The sequence below is a fragment of the Grammomys surdaster genome, unplaced genomic scaffold, assembly GCF_004785775.1.
Source record: "Grammomys surdaster isolate TR1022 unplaced genomic scaffold, NIH_TR_1.0 237, whole genome shotgun sequence".
In the NCBI taxonomy this organism is placed as follows: Eukaryota; Metazoa; Chordata; class Mammalia; order Rodentia; family Muridae; genus Grammomys; species Grammomys surdaster.
In genome coordinates, this window is record NW_021604682.1 from 688,377 (window position 1) to 710,098 (window position 21,722).

A 21,722-nucleotide genomic window follows, 5' to 3' on the forward strand; every position below is an offset into this window, starting at 1 on the left:
GCATGCCTGAACGTGTGGTATGGAGAAGCGTGCACAGGTATGCAAAGGGATACGCAGGCGTGTTTATATACAAAGGTGTGCAGGCATACATGTGCACAGAATGTACTGTACACACATGTTCAGATGCTAACAGTACCCTCCACCTGGTATCCAGCAGTGCACACATTGTGACTTCAGTTCCCAGTGCCAGCTTGGCAACTTACAACCATTCCTAACCTTGGTTTCACGGGCTCTGACACCCTCTTTCGGCTCCCACAGTCACTAGGCACACACGTGATGCATACACACATGTGCAAGCAAGCACTCACGCAGATAAAGCAAATTTCCCAATTTTTACACATTATCTGTTTACTCTGCCCCAGATTTACCACTTGTATTCACTACCATGTTCTGGCTGTGGCTATCTTCAGGAACTGTGCTTGCTTTCACAGAGGAGACCAGGGCCAAGTAAAGAACAGCTGGTGGCTAACAGGGTCCAGGAGCAGAGAGGCGACTATCCTTACCAGTACAGGTTGCCAGGTGAAGGCTACAGACCTGAAGGCAAGGCTGGGCCAGGTGCTGTTGGGAGAGCTTTTGCTGGGAGAGGCTTGAGTATCAGCAAGCCCCATCTTACTCCATGGCTGCAGGGTGGGGGCTGGTACAGCACGGGTGACCACATATCATCTCTGCCTGTGGTAAAGGTCCAACAGTGGTGTCCTACAAGACCGCCAAGCCTAGAAGGGATGGAGCTAGCCCTCCTCAGCAAGGCTTCAGCGTGCTGTGGTAGACTATGGATGTCCTTCCTCTGTAATCACCAGCAGGGCAGCCCCACTTGCGACCTCTTTCTCAGCCCAGGGTCTCCAAGATAACCTTTCCAGAAGTGGACCTGCAGGTAGGTCCTAAGGCACAATTGGCTCAACAGCCTCACCTTGAGTAATTGTGCTTTCTACTGAGCTGATGACCCATTACCACCAGCCAGAGGGGATACTGCTTGTATCCCCTAGGGGTGTCAGATCTTGCTCTGGAGTTGAGAGTCAACTCAAAGACAGCAAAGGCCTAGTCTCTGGTGTGTAGCTTTAGCTAGGTGACATCAATCACAGCCCATAGCTGCTAGGCTAGGCCAGCACGGAATGAGAAGCCTCCTCATACTGGGGTATCTGGAAAAGTGCTCTTGCCCCAGATAGTCTAACCTCATGGCTGACGCTGACAGCTTTCAGGAGCGGAGCCAGGAAACCTACTTTCCCAGTGCAAGCCCCTGAAAGCACTCCCCTCTAGGAGGGTCTCAGTTCCGATCAAGGCTGGCACACCTACAGTCCTCTGGGCTGCCCGAGTGTGACAAGTCTGTACTAACTCATTTAGGGATGACGGGAAGGACAAGGGAGGACACTGGGCTGACACCTGCTGCTTCCTCATCAGATGGGAATATGTCTAGTGCTCCTGACTCCAGCTTCTCACAACAGAAAAAGCCCAATGTAGTTCTCCATTTTAATGTCAAGTTTAAAAAAAAAAAAAAACTCAGATAACCACTCAAACAAGCACCTCCGACAGTGGAAGGATGGCAGCTTAGCCAGGAGCCTGGGACAGGCAACTGGCACCCTGCAGGCTCAGTGGACATTGGCTGGTGTCCGGGCTATCTCACTAGCCCTGGGGGCAGACGTGATTTGTCCTGAGCTTCCCAGAGCAAAGGGCAGATCGGCCTGGTGGGCATAGTTGACCCCAACACAGGTTCTTCTTGGCAAGCAATAGGCAACCCAGGCTTGCAGTGGCCTGGTATGCATTTTACAAAGCCAGGGAGCTGCCCTGGGTGTCTGTAGCAGGCCCCAGCCATTGCTAAAGCATGGAGTAGGCTTGTTTAGGGTCCTCAGAGGCTACCAGAAGGACATGCTATCTATCGCCCCTCAGTTAAAACAGGTGGCCCCTAAGTAGAGTTCTGTGGCCTAACTTGAGGGCTCCTGAAAGGCAACAGGGGGCCCCCACATGTCTTGGGCGCTGAGAGTCAAGGCAACGTAGACTGGGAGCACTGTGGCATCAGGCCCAGGCTGGTTGAGGATGGAGTGCACACAGGAGTCTGAGTCAGGACTCGGAGTCAGGAATCCGGCTACTGAACTGGGATGAAGCTAGGAAGGTCAAGACAGGTCAAGCCTTGGCTTCGACTCTCAGGTCCCCCCTGCTGTCCTCCATGCCATCCTCTGAGAGCAGCTGTGGTGGTGCTGAGGGCTGTGGTCCTCTTAGGTCTCCATCCGGTAGGCTTATCGCCTGCACAGAATTCTCCAAGGGACTCCTCAGCTCCTGGGCCTGGGCCAGGGGCTGGTGGCGGCCACGCCGGCAGTGCCTCAAGCCATCCAGCCCAGCCCAGGCAAAGCAGGTGACAGACATCATCAGGAAGTATACAAAGTAGATACTGAACTGAAAGAGAGAGAGTCGGGGTGACCTCACACTTGGTGCTCACCACCCCCACCCTTGCCCCACCTAGGAGTCCCACTGAGGTTCTCCATGACCCAGCCTCCAGGTGGCCAGAGGACACTGAGGAGTCACAGGCCTTGCCCCAAGGTTGGTTGGTTCCTTTCCCTCTTTCTCACAGCATGGTCAACCACAAAAGGGCTACTTATCATTTTCCCAAAGATCCCCAGAGCCTGTGTCTGGCATCTGTGTGGTCCTTTAGGGTTGGTCTTTTAGGCTTTAGGAATTGACGCCCACGGCCACCAGAAGGGTTCCAGGAAAATTCCCTAGGGCTTTTTCTAGGCCATGGCCACAATCAAGACTGAACAGAGCCTCAGTTCTGACCAAGAGGGGCCAGGCAGCCATGGGTCACACCTCTTCCTAAAGGACCAGATACATTCCCTCCCAGAGAGGAACCTGGTTATTGCCAGAAGGTCCGAGAACTTGGAGTGGCCCCAGTAGAGGCAGGTTAGCTTCTCGAAGCCCCTTGGGACCTTTTCGGAAATGATCACACCTCAAACAAACTCAGAAACGCCCATTAGGGACTTCTGTTATGAAGAAGGGTTTACATCCTTTCCCCAGTCCCCTGTGTCAATCAAACTCCTGGATGCTGTGGGCCACACCCACTGGGGAAGGGTAGAGAGAAGTGTCAGCCAGCCAGACCTCAGGATTCATGGCAAGCACTAGGGGTATTTCATGGATCTTGGATCGGAAGCAGCGGGAAGTTCAGCACAGGTAGAGCCCAGCTACAGGGAAAGTACCACATGACTACCTCAATCAGACACAAAGGAGGACCTTTTGGGTGGGGTCAAGCAAGACTCACAGGAAGAAACTTAAATCTCACAGCGTTCCTGGTAATGACCTTGCTTCTTAGCCTTACCCTCATGATATCAGTAACAACCACTCAGGGAGTGACTGGACCCAACACACACACCCCTGGAGCAATGAGGTATTCACTGCTCACTGCACTGAGGGGACCACTATGGGAGTTAGAACTCCTACTCTACCCAAAGGGCAGGCCATCCTACACTGCCAGGGCTGAGAGGGCAAGGCTTTTCCACCCCTTAGCTTTAGCACACAGTACCAGGAGACCTTTGACCTCTGCTATTGCTTCAGTACATCAGAAACCGCTGACCTCACACCAAGGCCTCTGGACACCAAAGGCAGCCAGTAGGTACTGAAATCATGTGAGAAAATTTTTAGAGCGACCACCATGAAATAGGTCAGCAAACAGCAAGAATAATCCAGAAATACAAAGAACAGAGAGTTGGCAAGAAATAAGGGATGAAAGGTAAGACACATTCAGACCAAAGAAGCTAACCAAGAGGAAACAATGCAAGAAGGGCTTGTGGGACAAGGGGAATTAATCGATCAGGAGAGACCACAGCACACACAGCCTTCATTTCTCTGTCCTTGCTTCTATTTTTCGAGACAGGCTCACTAGGTAGCTCAGGTGGCCTTGAACTCACAATCCTCCAGTTTTAGCTCCCTTGAGTGCTGGCATTCAATGTATGCCTGGCTTGTATTTTCTAAGTTATGTCTGGTGGTGAAAACAGAGTTGATTAACACTGTCTTATGTGATTCTGAAGGTATACAGGCAAAACATCAGGGCAATAGCCTGTCAACAATAAGAGGGCCCAGTGATATAGTCTTCGCACGACAGACACATAATACCCTTGCAGTCCCAAACATCAAATCATTGCTGTCTTCTAGAGACAGGTAGCATAGAAGAAAGTCTGGTTTCACGAATGCATCCAAGAGAAAAGCACATAACAACCCGTGCGAATGGCTAATAGGAAAGAGGTATATCAAGCGCTGATGAAGATTTGGGGAAATGGGTTCTCATACCCTGCTGGTAAGACAGCAATGGTCCCCACTGGGAATCCACAGCTCCACTTCTGGGCTCCCATCCAGGAGAAATAAAACCTATGTTCATATGAACTCGAGGGAAGAACTTGTAAGATGCGAGGACTGAACACAGTCCACAGTGCATTGGAAGTTCAGCAGCTAGCCCAGGCACACCCACAGCACCGTCTGCCCTGGTCTGAGGAAAAGCCCAAGGGCACGTGCACGCACAGGAGGATGGAGCCACCTCCAGGGAGAACACCTATATTCCCAGACCACAGATGAAGGGAGTGGCTGTAGCCATGAAAGGATCCTGTGGTGATTTGAATATGCATGGCCCAGGGAGGAGCACTACTAGGAACTGTGGCCTTATTGGAGTAGGCGTGGCCTTGTTGGAGGAAGTGTGTCACTGTGGGCGTGGGCTTTGAAACCCTCCTCCTGGCTGCCTTCAGATGAAAATATAGAACTCTCAGCTCCTCCTACACCATGCCTTCCTGGATCCTGCCATGCTCCCGCCTTGATGATAATGGACTGAACGTCTGAACCTGTAAGCCAGCCCCAATTAAATGCTGTCCTTAGAAGAGTTGCTTTGGTCATGGTGTCTCTTCATAGCAATGAAGCCCTAACTAAGTCAGATCCCAAGGGTCCCGAAGGGATGAAATGTTCTGGATTTTGACTGAAAATCAACATCCTGATTATGACACTGAACTAAAGAAATAGGACCCCGAGTCTCTGCATGGTTTCTTAAACTGGACGTGAATGAAACCAAACTTTAAAAAACCAGCAAATCCAGGTTGGCTCCTAGCCAGTCCCCAGGTTCCACCCTGGTTCTCAGTGGTCTCTGGCTCTGCTCCCACTCCCTGGACTCCTGCCCTAGCCCGTCTCCCAACTCAGGATGAGACGTGAGATGGGAGAGCAGGAGACGGAATCTCTTTTGACTACGAACAAAACGCAATGCTCAAAGAAAACCAGCCAGAGAAAAATCAGCACACATCTTGGAATGTGCCTGGACGGAGCAGGAGTTAACATCGGAATACTCCTCGACCCTCAGGGGGACTTGCCGATGAAAAGGACTGAGCAAGCAACACCCAGGAAGAGAAGTTCTCTTGCGGCCAACCCTTTGGGAAAGAGCTGACCCAGACTCCTTCCTATAAGCCTCCTACCCCACTCCTCTGAAGCACACTAGCAAGGGGGTCTTTGCAGGGCAGCTGGAATGGAACAGGACCATAGACAACAAAGGGCAGCACCAGTCTCTAAAGAGCCTCTCAGGCCCCACCCACTTGGCACCCAAAGGCTGAACAAGAGGCAGCAATAGGGGGAGAAGGGGGAGGAGACAGAGAGCACAGTGTCCTTAGAAATCAATGACTAAGCCGGGCAGTGGTGGCGCACGCCTTTAATCCCAGCACTTGGGAGGCAGAGGCAGGCGGATTTCTGAGTTTGAGGCCAGCCTGGTCTACAGTGTGAGTTCCAGGACAGCCAGGGGTACACAGAGAAACCCTGTCTCGAAAAACCAAAAAAAAAAAAAGAAGAAGAAGAAGAAGAAATCAATGACTAAAAGACAAATCACATGTTAAATGTGCTATAGCTGGGGCCAATCAGGTTCCCCCTGGGGGTTCTTTGGACAGCCCCCCTCCACTTTAGAAGCCCCTACTCTTTGAGGACAGACAGTCTCCTCTGGGGGTTAGGGGGAGCTCGTGCCTTTCCAAGCCAGTGAATTGTTTCCTGGTCCAACCTACCCCCACCTCACCCAGAACTGTGAGTCAACCCTGGGCTTCCGTGTACCCAAGAGCCATTGGGCGGTAATGAAGAATTATGTAGTCTGCTCGGTCTGGATCTACCACTCTATGGACCAGGCAAGACTTGACTGTTCTGGGTTCGGTCTGCAGCACTGAGGGACTGTGGAGAGCTAGAGACAAGTACAAATTTTAAATGGCAAGACTGCACCCTCCCTTCACGGATCTCTTCAGATGCTACCAGCCTGTTCCCAGTGAGATGCTGGTCTGCTCTTGCGTGCGGAAGCACCTGCTCCACCTGCCTCCTCGCTGGCCCACCAGACTTAACGCCAAGCTTCAGTGACAGGGTTGTGCCAACTTGGGGCCCTTGGTGGGTCAGCACTCCTCCATGGCACACACCAACCTGCTGGCCTACAGCCCAGGGAAACCAAAGGCTTTCACAGGTTGCCTAGGATACCGGCCAGTCATAGCCTGGGGACTGTCGCTAAGGAGCCTAGTTACCATCCCTCCTCATGTGCTGACTATCAAGTCCATTTGGCTTGGCCAGTACCTACGTCACACTGTTCCCATCACAGACTAGGCAGGGGGTTTCTCAGATACAAGCGAAACTCTGGCTATTGTGAGAAAACTGAAGACATCCCAAGAGGGGCCAGTAGGCCAACGCCAGCTCCAACCAAAGGGTTCTGCCTATCTCCTTCCTAAACATAATACTTCAGACATCATCTGATCTGGGCTTAAGACCATTAGGTCTTGACGACCTCCAAAGGGATGTGACAGAAAGTTAAGGAGCTGTAACCACATGAGGTCACTGGGACAGGCCCAGGCGAGGACACACAGGTCTGATGAAGATGCCTCAGAAATGGCTGACAACTCATCCAGTCTTGGAGGCCCAGCCACCTGGGGCTCCAAGTCCCAGAGGTCCAACCTGGACCTGGACAGGAGCAGGGTAGGGACACATGGATAGATAAAAGTGGCTAACTTTGGGGTTGGAGAGATGGCTCAGAGGTTAAGAGCAATGGCTGTTCTTCCAAAGGTCCCGAGTTCAATTCCTGGCACATACATGGTGGTTATGAAACCATCTATAATGAGATCTGGTGCCCTCTTCTGGTGTGTAGGCATACTTGTAGATGGAATACTATATAACATATACTACTATAATTATATATACATTAAATATAATAAACATAATTATTATATAAAATATAATAAATAAATTTTTAAAAATGGCTAACTTTACCACATCAAGTGCCCCTGGAAATGTGAACCTGTCCAACTGTCTTACTACCTGCTACCAATGTGGGTCACACTCTGTATACTCCAGGGACAATGGGCTTGTGGCCTGTGTCCTCTGACAATAAACCACACCAGGAGGCTCCACCATGACTACCTGATGAGTTTCCCTCCCCCAACGACATAGGACTGAAGTTGGGACTTACCTGCTTACTGACTTGGAGACCCAGACCCCGCTTGTCAGAGACCACGAGCGTGATGGAGGTCTTAAGTGCAGTGGCGAGGAAAGTATTGATCCCGAAGACCAATGCACAGAGCTCTTTAGACAGGGACGATGCAATCTGAAAACTGGGAGGTTTAAAAAAAAAAAACAAAAACAAACCTATGATCAAACTCACCGAGTAGGGCAGGGGTAAGAACAGAGCCAGACATCATTAATCACAGCACGGGAGGCAGAAGATTCCAGGCCAGTCTGGTCTATATAGTGAGATCCCATCGAATTAAACAAATACATTAACAAGAACAATAAAAAACGAACAAATAGCCGGGCGGTGGTGGCGCACGCCTTTAATCCCAGCACTTGGGAGGCAGAGGCAGGTGGATTTCTGAGCTCGAGAGTTCCAGGCCAGCCTGGTCTACAGGGTGAGTTCCAGGACAGCCAGGGCTACACAGAGAAACCCTGTCTCGAAAAAAAAAAACAAAAAAACAAAAAAACAAATAAAACCAGAGCCAGGGAGACTCCTGTATCTACCCAGGAATACAGCAAAGTATCAAGTCATACAACCCTACCACCAGACTGAGCTAAGCCACAGACACACAACTCTGAGATTCCCATCCATACCCCCACCCTGTGCACCTGTGCATAGTGCTGCCCTCCCAATATGTGCCCACCAGCCAATAGCAGCTGACCCAGGGCAGGCGTGGGGCTCAGGACATGCCTATAGAGACTGACTCCAGAAGACTGGGAACAGGAATGTGCTCTCAACTCGGAGGGCAGGAGTATGTGGCCAGGGGATGTGAGAAGGCAGTCTGAGGAGGGAGAAGGCAGCATTAGGAAGCCCTGGAAGGTAGGCAGGAGCCAAGCTCTTCCCAGAAGAGGCAGACAGTGGGCAAGCAAACGGTGGCACATACCAGACGGCAAGTGGCTGTGTGTGGTGTGAGCACGTGCACAGCGCAAATGCCAAGTACATATGGTGTATGAAACCTATGGTATACATATATGCATGTGTATATGTGTATATATGTGTATGTATGTGTACATACATAGATAGTCTATATATATGGCATACTGATTCATGTACATGTGTAGTATAAACATGGACTGTGTAGTGTCAGTGCACATGTAGTGGATGGTGTGTGTATGTGTATGTCCATCTGGTGATGTGAGCACACGTCTGGGAGCCTATTTTTCGTGTCTTTTAGACAAGGTCTCACCACGAATCTCTGGCCGATCTGGAACTCACAAGAGCTCTGCCTGCTTCTGCCTCCTGAGGTCTGAGCTTGGAAGTAGTGTTTAGAGAAGCTGGGAGAGCAAGAGTCCAGAAAGAGAGGGGGTCAAAAGCAGGAGGGGGCGCAGGTAATCAAATGGAAGGAGGGTCTCCATGGTGAGAAGGTGGGGTGCTGGTCAACTTTAGGTAGTCTATAGGACGGCAACACTATAGGGGTTCAGGAAGGACTGGCAGAGGCGGGAAAGAGCTGGGATTGCAGGGGACGCTCTGTCCTTATAGGGGTTGTGGGACCTAAGGAAACCAGTGTAGTAGACACAGCCGAAAGTGTCTAGACAGGTCAGGCCTCCCACCTAACTCCCCCACATTGCCTTAGGCTCCCCAACAAAACCTTCCAGAAGTCCCTCCCATACCATTTCACTCACGTGGCAACGGGCACAAGGAACTGGTAGGCCCCACGGAAAAGCACGAAGGTCACGTAGCAGACCCAGATGTTTTGGGTCTGTAACATACAGAAGACCAGGCCGGCCTGGATGGCTATCACACTTGCGATGACCAGCTTGGACCACAGAGCCCAGCGGATGTTCACGAAGCCCGCGGAGAAGGACGTGATGGCGCCTGGAGATAGGAGGCATTCAGTCATGGCTGAGCTCAGGCAAGTGGAACCATGGGAGAGAAGGACTGAGTTAGGGTGGCTCTGGAGCGGGGACAAGGTAGGGCAAGGGACAGGGCAGCCTACACTGGTGGTCTATCCCAGGGCAAGGGGTAAGGCTGGACTACAGGCCCACTGGGGTCCAGCTGGGACCCTCTAGGGCCCTCCAGTGCATACTCAGCAGTGTGGAGGCAGCATCTACGGCGCCATTGTAGTTGAGGTTGTTGTCAATGTTTTTCCACAGGACATGTACATAGTAGGTGATCAGGTAGTAGCCTGTAGAGTTGAAGACCCACCAGAGGCACCAGAGACGCAGCTGTGGTTGCCGGGCATTTTCCACCAGTTCACTTAGCATGCGCACCAGGAAGGAGTCCCTGCAAGTGCCCAGCACACGCTCTAGTTTCCCAGGCTCTGGCCGGCCGGGCCCCGGGTGCATCTGATCCAGTTCACAGGGCAAAGCTCCACGCACATGTATACTTCGGTTGAAAAAGAGGCTCCGCTTAGGACGCTTTAGAAAGAGGGAGAGGCCCAGGCTGAAGAGGATGAAGCCCAGGGAGATGCAGTTGAGCATATAGGTGGAGATCCGTCCCAGCGTGAGCAGCATCTGGCCCATCACAGAGCTGATGAAGACTCCCAGCAGTACCGCCGCCCGGGAGTAGCTGGCCATGCGCTGGTAGCGGGAGGGGTGCACCAGGGAGAATATGTAGGAGGAGTAGGCAATGCGCGCCGCCATGGTAACGCTGTAGAAGACTTCCATGAGTTGCATGTGCGCTACCGAGGTGCCAAACAGCAGCAACAGCCACACGCACACGAAGCTCAGGCACTGCAGGACCAGGACTGGCTTGTATCGCAGGTAGTCGGTGAGCAGGAACACGGGTACCAGCACGGCCAGGTGGGAGTAGGGCAGCATCGGAATGATCTCGTTGGTCACCTGTGTGGACAGGCAGGCACTGGTTAGTAAGGCCACTTGGCTGCGTCCCTGAGTACTACCGAGTGAGCAAGCCAGAGTCTACCTTGCCCCCGTCTCCCTGATGACTGCTACGGGAGCCTAGAAACCAAGATGGTTTTTCTAGCCTGAGAAACTGCATGACTCACGGGAAGCTGTCAGACTGTAAGGGAGGCCATCATTCATTTACACGTGGGTCACCTTACCTAGGCTTTCTGATGTGCACTCATCTGAAACCTAGGTAGAGAAGAGTACAAAGGCCAGTAGACACCAACCCAGGTTTCTTCAGTCCCTATTACAAGAGGATGGTATCAGAGATGGGGGTGGGGTGAGGGGGGAACATAACAGCTAGGGAGGACACACGGAAGGGAAGGCCAGGAGGAGGAGGAGGCCATCTCACCCCACCCCACCTCACTAGGCAGAACTGGGCATGCTGCCCGCAGAATCCAATTTTCACAGCCTTCATTAAGGCCAGCTTCTAGTAGCCACACTCACCCGGCTCCTGCTGTGGCACAGAGATTGGGGGTTGGGGAGGAGCTATCTGCTATAAGGAGAGTATCGGAGGACATTGCCTCAGACTCTTCTTTACTGCCGAAGGAAGCCAAGGCCCACTGGCAGTGTGGGCAGGCCAAGCCAGGTGTCTCTAGGGCCTCGTGGATGCTCTGTAGGGAGAGCCTCCATCCCGGTGAAACCCAAATGTCCTCCTGACCTCTCTCCCTGGGTGGCGGACATGCTTGGAATCTCCTCCTAGGCCAAAACGAGATTCAGCAGAGGCTGTCTTAGACCTCGTTTTTAGATCCAACTAATGTGCACACAGGGGAGCCGGATGGGTCCTCCTGGGCTCCCAGAGACTGGGACTCAGGTCACACTGACTTACACCCTAGTGTTAACTCAGCCCAACCACTAGCAAGCGGCCAACCTTACTCGAAAGAACCCAATGCCCCAAGAAACCAGCAGATACCACAGCCGCCCTGCTTCACGGATGGAAAATTAAAGACCTCACAAACAGAACCTGGCTCAGTATGTAAGGGAAGTGGAAAGCCCAGATGGACTGCTGACACCCCTAGGCCAAGTGCAGGCTGCCTCAGGCCAACCACAAGCTACCCCGGGGCAGCTGATAAATCAGACCTCAGAGATGAGGCTCAGGAAGTAGGAGGGCCAATATACAAAGAAGCCCCAGAGAATCAAGAAAATCTGTCTTTCCTGCCTAGTGGTTCCTCCTGATCCGGTGCCCCACAGAGATCAAGTTTCACCCCAAATAATCCTGATTACCCTAGGCCCTCAAGGTCCCTTCCACAATGATCCACCTCCTGCCAGGACATTCCAGAGATTTCAGCACCAGTGAGGGCTCCGGCTGCAAACAGCCTGAGGTCCCTGGCCTGCTCTACATCACTCTGGCTCGGTTAAGGGGCCGACGGGATGGGGGTGAGGGGTAGGGGTGTCTCTGTGCTGGCCTGTATCCTGGGTCCCATTTGGAAGGCTCCTGGGGAAGAGGTATCTATAAAAGGTCTCTACAACATGTAGGATCTGTCAGGTAGCCAGCCAACTGGTTGGTATAAGCTGTCTTCCTGCCACCTAAGCCCAGCACTGCCCAACGATCCCCAGGCATCAGAGGATCCTAATTGGTTGTGCAGTCCAGAGCTAGTCCTGATCTAGATACAGAAGGACATAGGGCAAAGGGGCAGCACCCAAGCTAACACTACGAGCATAGGATCGGCTGCTCATTAACAGAACAGGAGGCCTGCTCTGATACAGCATGCAGGGACACAGGAACCATGGCATGACCCAGTCCGAGAGAACACTCTCTGAGAATGGGAAAGATGGCTATACCTGAGGGGGGCAGGGGTTCCCAAGAGCCACAGCTGTAATGGAAAGAACCAGGCAGACCTAGACCGTGAGTACCTTCACGAACTCAGAACAGGGAAAGGGAAGACTCAGAAGATGGCTAACCTAGCCAGTGCCTGTCTTGCTGAGTTAACGAGAAAGGCAACCATTCTCAAGGACAGCAGCAATGCACTGGGACTGCCAGGAGCCCCCCCTCCGCCATCCAGGAAAGAAATGGAAGGGACTCAGTGTCTAGATAACAGGCCACTGACAGAGTCTACACAGTCCAGGTAGCAACCTGAATATGAAGCAGGGGGATCAGGCCAGATGAACAGGAGCTCTTAAGTCAAGGTCTGCTGTGCACACAGACACACAGACAAAGGACACACATACACACCCTTCTTAAGAGAATTCTGGAATACTCCGAAACCTTTACACCTAAGGATTCTAACCAATTCCCTACAACTTAGTATTCCCTAGACTGACCAAAAACCAAACCAAACCAAACCACACAGACAAAGGACACACATATGCACCCTTCTGAAGAGAATTCTGGAATACTCCTAAACCTTTATACCTAAGGATTCTAACCAATTCCCTACAACTTAGTATTCCCCGGACTGACCAAAAACCAAACCAAACCACACAGACACAGACAGACAGACAGACAGACAGACACACACACACACACACACACACACACACACACACACCCTAAAACCAAAATCTCAAAGCCAAACCCTGGGAGCTAAGCTGCTCAGCCCACTGAAGCACCAGAAGAGTGGGTGACTCATTCTGCAGATAAGCCTTAGATATGAAGAGTCTGAATCTATGTGGATAAACCTCCAGAAATCAGGCAGGAAGATATGCTGTAAAGACAGAGGCCCAGCAAGAACAGACTGCCTAGTACCCAGCTGGCTTCCTAACCTCCCTTGTAGCCAGAAGGGCTAAGACCACGGGACTCACCCTTGGGCTGGTGAACAGTACCTGTGATCATTGTTTTCTAGTGACACTTAAGGCTTGGCAGAATGCCTTAACCTCTGGAATCTGTGTGTGTGTGTGTGCATGAGTTTGTGTGTGTAAGGGTGTACAAGCATAGGCACACGTGTGGAGGCCAAAGTGTTCTTCAGGTGCTTATCTACTTGTTTTTCAAGGGAGGGTTTGTCACTGGGACCTGGGGCTCAATGGCTAAGCTGCCTGGCAAGTGAACCCCAGGGATCTGCTAGCCTCTGCCTTCCCCACATGGCTAGCTTTTTATGCAAGTGCTAAGATTCAAACTCAGGTCTTCATGTGCAGCTATGACATTACTGGCTGTGAATTAGAAAGGACTCTTCTTTTTTTTCTTTTATTGTATTATAATGGAAGCTCCATATGCATGCTTGTTCCTATAACAGGGGTGGTGAACAGCACCTGCTCACCAAAAGCAGAGAGGCTACAAACCAGGGTGAGCAAGGAGCAACACCCTTCGTCCTTTTTTGTCCAGCCCTGTCTTGTATGGTATGAGGTGCAAGTCCAAAAAAAAAAAAAAAAGTCTCCATGTCTGTTTGGATTTAAGCTCATTAGTGGACTTTCAATAGGACCCTCTGTCCCCATGGCTGAGTAAGAAGAAAACACCTTCAATAATCTCTTTACATAAATAGCTAAGTCCCTACCAGAGGCAGGTGCCAAGCAAGGTGGGGCGTGGTTGGGCCTGGGCTTTCTTACCAGGAGGGCGGATGAGCCATCTGGTAGTAGAAGTCAGCACTCTTTCAGTTACATTCTTCTTCTTCCTCAGTCCCAAAGCAGGCACAGGGTTCCTTTCTATGATACCCAGTGACACACTATCTGGTTGGGTTCATGACTCAGAGAGCCAAAGCTCTCTGTGGGCTCGGTGTAGCAGGTGGAGGTTAGGGTGGAGCCAAACCCACATCCTACCCAGTCTCCCACAGCCTCAGCTCTCAAACTAAGAGAACCCCCACCCCATGCTGCTCCTCCCCCAACCCCCTCATAGCCCAGCAACATGCCTGCTCCCTGGTGAAGTTACTATGCTCCAGGAGGTAGGGTGTGATGAAGCTCTCCCCTGGCCGCAACTGTGCCATGAAGCCGAAGAAGCAGAGATAGAACACTAGGCATCGCCAGGATTTAAGTTCGTGGTCCTGCCTGGGCTCTTCGCATGCCTGCTTTTCTGCCACCTGGCCAGAGGGCACCATGTTGCCCAGCTCCTCATGGAACCTGGTGAACAAAGATGACACTCCACCTGGAAGGAAGGAAAAGCAGAGAGTTTGGTGTCAGCGAAGGAGCCCACAGGTAACCCGCTCTTTCCCAATCTTTCAGCTAAGACCCAGTGTTAGCCTTGGGTGGCTGCAGGCCCCAGACCCAAATCTTCAACCTACTTTGCCAACCTGAGAACTATCAGGAGCCCACTCCCTCAGACTAGCCCAGTACAGCCTCCAGGAGTCCTCAAGCAAACCAGTTTCAACCATGCAGGCCTATTTAAATATTAATCAAAGTCATGTTAAATTAACTAATTATCTTTATTAAATAAATAAATAACACTTAAAATTTTAGTTTGGGAGCCAGGCAGTGGTGGCGCACGCCTTTAATTCCAGCACTCAGGAAGCAGAGACAGGCTCATTTCTGAGTTTGAGGTCACCCTGGCTTACAGAGTGAGTTCCAGGACAGCTAGGGCTACATAGAGAAACCCTGTTTCAAAAAATAAATAAATATGGGGCTGGTGAGATGGCTCAGCGGTTAAGAGCACTGACTGCTCTTCCGTTGGTCATGAGTTCAAATCCCAGCAACCACAAGGTGGCTTATAACCAACCATCCGTAATGAGATCTGATGCCCTTGGGAAAAAAAAAAAAAAAACAAAAACAGAAACAAAAAGCCTCCATGCAAGCGGGGCCAGAGCAAGAGGGAGAAGGGAAGGGGGAAATATAAATAAAATTCCCTCTGGGAACACCTCAGATTCATTTCAAGGGCTTGGCAGCCTGGCACACAGAGCTAAGAACAGCTCACCTCGGCTGGTGTTGAGAACTGGTGCTCTAATAGAGAAGGTAAGAGGAAGAGGCTCTGCTAGGCTAGGACACCAGTTGCCCCCTAGGACACAACATGGAGGTCAGTCAGAGTGGCTTTGAGGGCTTTGAGTCTACATATCTTGACTCGTAGCCCTCCCCCCCACCCCCCGCAGCTCTAAGGGAAGCTAGTCACAGGGAGAACAGTCAGTGGGAGAGGCAGGTGAGCTGAAGGGACCAAGGGCTAGCAAGGGTGAGGCAAAGCAAGCTCTGAGAAGGGTTAAAGGGCAGAGCAGGAGCTGATCCGAGGGATCCCACAGTCCTCTCTAGGACTCCTAGAGGAAGAGGTGGATCTGATGTTCAGATGACTACAGACCTCCTCCCAAAGGTAGGTCAAGTCCAGCCACAGCTGGCCCATCCAGCTGCGGACACCTGACCTCACACCATACAGGCCCGAGAAAGTCTTGAGTATTTGTGGTGCCCGTAAGAACCAAGCTGCTCATGTTTTTGTCTCACGGTTCTGTCCTGGACACGGGCTGCTCTGGTACCGGTGAGTACTGCCAGTTGTCCTTGCTAAGAGAAAGGCAGGGGCTACATCCACTCATCAGGACCCCAAGTTATCCCGGCTCATGGGCAGATCTACATCTCTCTACGTCATAGGTTCATGTGCTTTTGTATAAAGCATTGGTGTAAGGGAGCTGTCGTAGGACGGTGTGCCTACCCCTGGAGTAGAGGCTGGGCATCATGTACAGGGAGTAGTGGGGGTGGGGCTGAGGGTGTACCCCTTCTACAACAGGCTCCCCGATATCTCCTCTGTTCCTCATTACAGCCTGTTCCAGGAAGTGTCTGCAAATCTGAGCTAAGTGAGAGTTTCCCTTCAATCCCTGAGTAACAGACAAAGAAAACTCCTGATATAAGAACTTTGGGGGGAGATCAGATTCTCTGCCCATGGTCCCTACACTGAGACCGAGGATGTTCTCTGAGTTCTTACTAAACACAGAGGTTCAAGAAAGAAAGGTGACCTGTGACCCTTCAGCGTGTGCGCTCCCTGTAAAGACTGACCAGGAGCCCTTCCTTTAACCCCTGCTTTTACGACAAGGGAGAAGCAGGGTGACAGTCAAGACCCTGAAGAAGCAGGAGTTTGTGGGCTTGTTGGGAGCTTCAAGGAAGGGTGAGGCAGGGAGCAGAATTCCAGAGGTCCAGAAGGTCTGGGAAGATGCTAGGGCAACGGGTACCCCGCCCCCCGAAGTTGCAGAGCCTGGGACAGGACCCAAGTTCTCATGGGAGAATGGAAGCAAGGACCCAGGCAGGGGGCCTGGCTGAAGAAAACACAAACACAGGCTATATTACCTCAGCTGGACAAACTCTGAGGCTTGCTTTGCTTCCTCGCAAACTTCCCCTGAGCTACACAAACAGCCAATAAGGGCATAGCACTCAGGAGGTTCAGCCTGTGGCACTGACCCCTCCAGAGGGGCTGAGGCATGTGCAGGTAGAGCTAAGCCCTTCCCCGACATGTATTGCTAGGGCTGGCCAGGTTGGGCAATTGTCCATGGCAACCGCGTTTGCCTAAACTAAAGCACCCTCCAGGCTAAGAGGTGGCCAGGAATATAGCTAAATCTAGGATTCTGTGCCTAATACGGGCTTAAGAATCCCCAAGAATTGGCCTTCATCTGAAAGGTCACCCCCAGAGATAACAGGAACACCTTTACTTGGTATCTCTTGGAACCCAGGGGTAGCAGAAGTTATCAGACACCAGTACAGAATAAACTCTATATTACTCCCTTATGTATAGTGTCACAGACTCCTGAGGCTGCTACACCCAGGGAACTATACTTTTGTACCACAGTGAGAGTCCATCAGGGCCCTGCCCAGGGGTCTGTAAGACGGCCTGGCTTCAGTCCTTCAACAGGTACCCCACCATAGCTATAAAGACCACCCCACCATAGCTATAAAAGCCACCCCACCATAGCTATAAAGACCACACCACCATAGCTATAAAAACCACCCCACCATAGCTATAAAGACCACTTGAAGACCTCCTCCTGGAGCCCCACTAGGATTACCAGGCTGTTCTGCCCTAACGAGTGCTAAGATGGATAAGTAGCTCGGCTAGTGCTCAAGGTCCAGGAAATAGACTCCTGCTTCTCCTCTGAGATTCTGAACACTCCATCCACCCACACACCCGGCCCACACTTAGGTCTGCTCAAGGGGACTACTATATCACAAGATGTTCTGCAATCTCAGTGACAAGACCCAGGAGCCCCTGGGCTTCTATGCTCAGACCACGTGACTGATGAGGATCCAGGTATGTGCTCACAGGGGACACATGGGCATCTCCTATTCTCTAGGGAACCACATTCCAAGTCATCTCCCCTGCCCAGCTCATGCCTTCCACCATAAACACCCGTTCAACAGAAAAACCTAATTGCCTGGGGACTAGGAATTAGGGACTGGCTCTTGGTAAAGCCACAAGCTCCATCACTAATCCCCACTCCAAGCTCCTGGGACAACCCCCTCCCCCAACACACACACACACACACACACACACACACACACACACACACACACTCTGGCTCTTCTCTGATCTAAGCCAGGAGGTATTGCCTGGGTCTGAACAAAGCCCAGTGCCCTCATACCTAGGAGGCAGAAACAGGAACTGTCAGGCCCTCTGGCCTTCTCCAGCTGTGGCTCTGCTCAAACTTGAAACAGTTTTGTAAAGATCTGCCTTCCCCAGTTCCAGAGCAGCAGGGACAGCTCTGCCACCCTCCCACAGGTTTTGCTAACGCGCATGGGATGGACTAGGGATTGAGAGCTTAGAAACACATACTTCCCAGAGCTTCTAGGTCTGGAGCTGCCACAAGCCAGGCAGAGGAAAAGCTGCTACTGAGGAGAGTGGCCCAGAGTTCAGGGTCCTAGTCAAAATCTATCATCCACGCTGTCACTGAAGGAAAAGGGGGCCCAAACTCTGGTTTGCATGGGGTAGGTGGCTTCACCCTGGATTCTCAGCACCTCCAGGAATGAATGTCAAGGGAGTGCCAGGCTATTACCTAGGAAGAGACTGTCCCAGTCAGTTTATGACACTCTATTGTAGGTGACATCACTCCCACATAGTTAAAATGTCCAGCTCTGACACAACACTCTTCTTCTCTATAGCCCGGCTGCTCTTCCTAACAAAGCTAGGCTCACAGCCAGAGGAAAGATGGGGGTAGGGGGGTATCCTGTCCTCTACAGTTAAAACTGTGTATGGAAGGGAGCTCATAGCTTGTGGGCATCACAGTGGAGGTAGCCTCCATATGCCCTGAGCATAGCGTTGCTTCTTAACTTGCAACCTCTTCCAGGCAACTGAAAGAAATCCCTGGCACCCCAGGTGGGTTGTGGTGTTGGGAGAGGGGCACCACACAGTCCTTTCTGACCAGCCTAGTACCTGCATGAGAGATGGGGGGGGGGGGGGTGTTGGGTAAGAAGTGTGGAATACAACTGTTCACAAAATTCTTTCCGCGGCACCCCAAAAACCAAAGCAAAAGCGAATAGCGCTTTCGTTTTATCTTAAAACAGGAAGGTTCCTTTTAATCTTGGAATGACTGTATTAAGGAAAGGGGGTGGAGGGACCCCAAAAAAGCACCCTTGCCCTTCTCTCATTGTGGTAGCTGAATGTTGACTGTATCTTTGCCACAGGCTCAAATGCCCAGAATCAATCTCTTTCCTCAGCTCCAGTGCCTTGTTGGAGGGCACATCTAGCTCCCTAGCCTGAAGAACGCGTGACACTCTGCAAAGTCAGAGGGCCTGTGTTCCACTGAGTCCATCCGTGCTGCTCCGGGAGTCCTTAAGTCTCCCTGGGAGGGAGCTATTTCTTTACAGTCAGGCAAGCAACTGTAAGGAGTTAGTCTATCCTCACTGAGAGAAGGCCCACAATCACCTTCTGGCCTGCTGAGGTTCCGACCGGCATCTTAAAGACAGGCGCACTCACAAGACTGGTACACTTACAGGGTGAGGAGTCACACGAATACGGTTTTATTCCTAGGCTATTAGCCAAGACTCTTCAGGAGTTTTAAGTGGGAATGTGGGCTGAGCTCCGGGCAGCATCCCTGTCACAGAGACGCTGGAAGTACAGAAAAGACTTGCTACTACAGGCAGCTGTGCAAGCTACAGATGCCACCTGTTCCAAAGGGAAGTTGTTCAGAGTTGTCCGGGTGCCTCCAACCTCTGAGCTAAACAATGGGGCTTGGAGGCGCGCCACGTACCGGGCGTGGACAGTGGGGTTTCCTTGCAGGCAACACGTGCTCTAAAGTCGCCGGGGCAGGCGCACGTGGTGATTCCTGACCTGAAGAAGATACTTTGAAGGCAAAAGAACTCCATTCCAGAGGAATGACAAGGAGAGAAATGGCGCTCAGAGGTCCCACCAGGAAGCCTGGGAAGTTACCCTCGCGACGGTTCGGCAACCATGCGCCCAGGATGCGGGCCAGCACTCAGACCCTTGCCCCGGAGCTCTGAACGCCGAAGTCCTCGCCTATGCTCAGTATTCACACAAGGACCCTGACAGCCCACAGACACTAGCCCGTGTCCCACACCCACCCTACTGCACCTATGCACCCCAGAGACTTGTCTTCCACCCAGCAGATCCCGCATGCGCCTTCCACTCACTCCACAGGCTCTCAGCACGCTGCAAACCCTGCCCGGAGCTCTGCAGTCTCCAGGGACCCTCTGGTACTCTGTAGTGTAGAATTCAGCCTGCTTTCGTCTTCAGGACGCCGGAAGGAACAGAACCGTACCTTGCACTACCCCGTGGCTCCCCAGGCACGCACAGAACGGATCCCCAGCTCTACGTCCCAAAGGCCCGTACCTGGTTCAACCAGTAGCCGGCGTTCTGGGTCGCGCACACGCACACGCAGACTACAACACCCACAAACCCGCGCGGAGGCTCAAGAGCCGCGTGGAGGGGAGTGGTTACCTAATCTGACCACGCCCCATAGGAGTGGCCATCGTGTTAGGCTGGAGGCGCAGCCGCGGATCATCCAGGGGCGGGGCAAACACCTGGCTACACCCCGTAGCTACGCCCACAAGGGATTCGTGCATGCGCCCTCCACCCTTCGCGATTAGTTACCGCCTGGGTCATGTGGTTCCCGGAGGAGCGGACGACTCGCGGCGCGTCTGCCAGCTTGTGCCCTGAGACCCTACATCTATAGACTCCAGGCCCCTGTCAGTACGCTCGCCCTGTGTTCCGGCTCCTGTGCTCCCTCCCCAAGCTGACCCTCTCTGTCCACCTTTCCAATGAGTCCCTTTTTCTCCGCCCCCTCCTATCCCGACTCCTCTTCATCCAACCCCTGAGCCCCGCAACCCGCCTTGCCCGCCTGAGCCCCTTTACGAGCCCCCTACCCGTCCAGCGCTGGACCGGGTCTCAGCTCACAGTCGACTGCCTGATCTGATCGAGCACAGAGGTGACCGCCGGGCCTAAGACCGAGGCCCCTCCCCGGATCCGCCCCTGACCCCTGCTGGCCTGCAGAAGTCTGCTCGGTCAGGCGCCTCTTAAGACGAGCGCCCCGCGCCCACCTACTAGAGCAGCCCAGGCACCAAGGCATTGGCCAGCCACGGACTGCCCGCTAGAAATGCACTGCCTGAAACAGCTGCGCATGCCCCTCGTTTGGGTATCAGCGTCTTTAGGTTCCAAGGGCCCTGACGGATTGGGCTATGCGTGGAGATATCCCCCCTCCCTCCCGTCACACACACACACTTAAAACTAACTGCTCACCTTATATCAACCTGAGTGTTAACAGGGACAGAAAGCTGGACTAAGCGTTTTTAGGCCCCACCCCACCCCAATTCACCTATCCCCCCCCCAATCCTCCAAACTCTCCCCCACACACACACCCGGTTTCCAGCAGGGATGTTCCGCTGCTCCTCAGCAGGTGGGAGGTTGCTGTCAGCTTGGGATGGGGTGGAAGGAGGCGGGGCTCCCGGAAACCAACCTCATTCCTCCTGATGGGTTTTGGTGGAGTACTTGCGAGGGCAGGGTCACTGCCTTAGCTGCCATGTGAGGCAGAGCCAGAAACCATGCACTTTAGGAGCAAAGTAGAACGAATGGGGAGGGGCATGGGTCCAAAGAGGAATGGGCGACCAGCAACTCTGGTTTAATAGATCCCAAGGTGGTAGGATGTAGGGAGGTTTGACCCGGTGGTCGTCTATAGGTATAGGGGTCCCAGGTGTGGGCACCCAGTCTCCACACCAGTACTGCTCCTCCCCAGCCCATGGCGGCCACACCCCTCCGGACTTAGGCCTTCTGTAGTTGCTATACAAGGGAACTGTCCAGGAATCTAGAGTGCTTCTCAGACCAGAGCTTTGGAAAGCAATGGCGGCATCATGGGGCATTTGGGAAGTGTAATGCCTGCTGTCTACGTGTTGGTACCATAGACACTGTACTCTTGGGGCTGTCTGCTGTCCCACCTCCTCCCTGGGAAATCTGCATGACCCTCTGCCATTATTGTGCCAGACTTGGTCCGATAACGTGAGTCCTTGTGAGTTGAAAGGAACAGGAACAAATGCCAAATTCTTTGGAATTTAATGGATGGGTAGCTGGAGGAATTTTAGAGAGAGCTGGAAGACTTCCGTATCTGGCTGTGTCAGTTACCTGCACCCGAAGG

General features: G+C 52.4%; 1 protein-coding gene across 5 annotated transcripts; it reads right to left on the reverse strand.

The window, feature by feature from the left end:
* Positions 1 to 1,445: 1,445 nt before the first annotated feature.
* On the reverse strand, positions 1,446 to 20,557 carry Slc19a1 (solute carrier family 19 member 1). Of its 5 annotated transcripts, none has more exons than XM_028773968.1 (6): positions 20,461 to 20,557; positions 14,097 to 14,329; positions 9,501 to 10,254; positions 9,097 to 9,289; positions 7,433 to 7,574; positions 1,446 to 2,385 (listed from the first exon to the last, which is right to left on the reverse strand). In XM_028773968.1, exons 2-6 carry the CDS (start codon positions 14,280 to 14,282, stop codon positions 2,116 to 2,118), a joined length of 1,545 nt encoding a protein of 514 aa, XP_028629801.1. In that variant the 5' UTR covers positions 14,283 to 14,329; positions 20,461 to 20,557; the 3' UTR covers positions 1,446 to 2,115. The 5 variants fall into 5 exon arrangements, with proteins under 5 accessions (XP_028629801.1, XP_028629805.1, XP_028629802.1 ...); XM_028773972.1 differs by lacking the exon at positions 20,461 to 20,557 and adding an exon at positions 19,928 to 19,964 and having other exon boundaries at positions 1,454 to 2,385; XM_028773969.1 differs by lacking the exon at positions 20,461 to 20,557 and adding an exon at positions 19,857 to 19,911 and having other exon boundaries at positions 1,454 to 2,385.
* Positions 20,558 to 21,722: the final 1,165 nt, after the last annotated feature.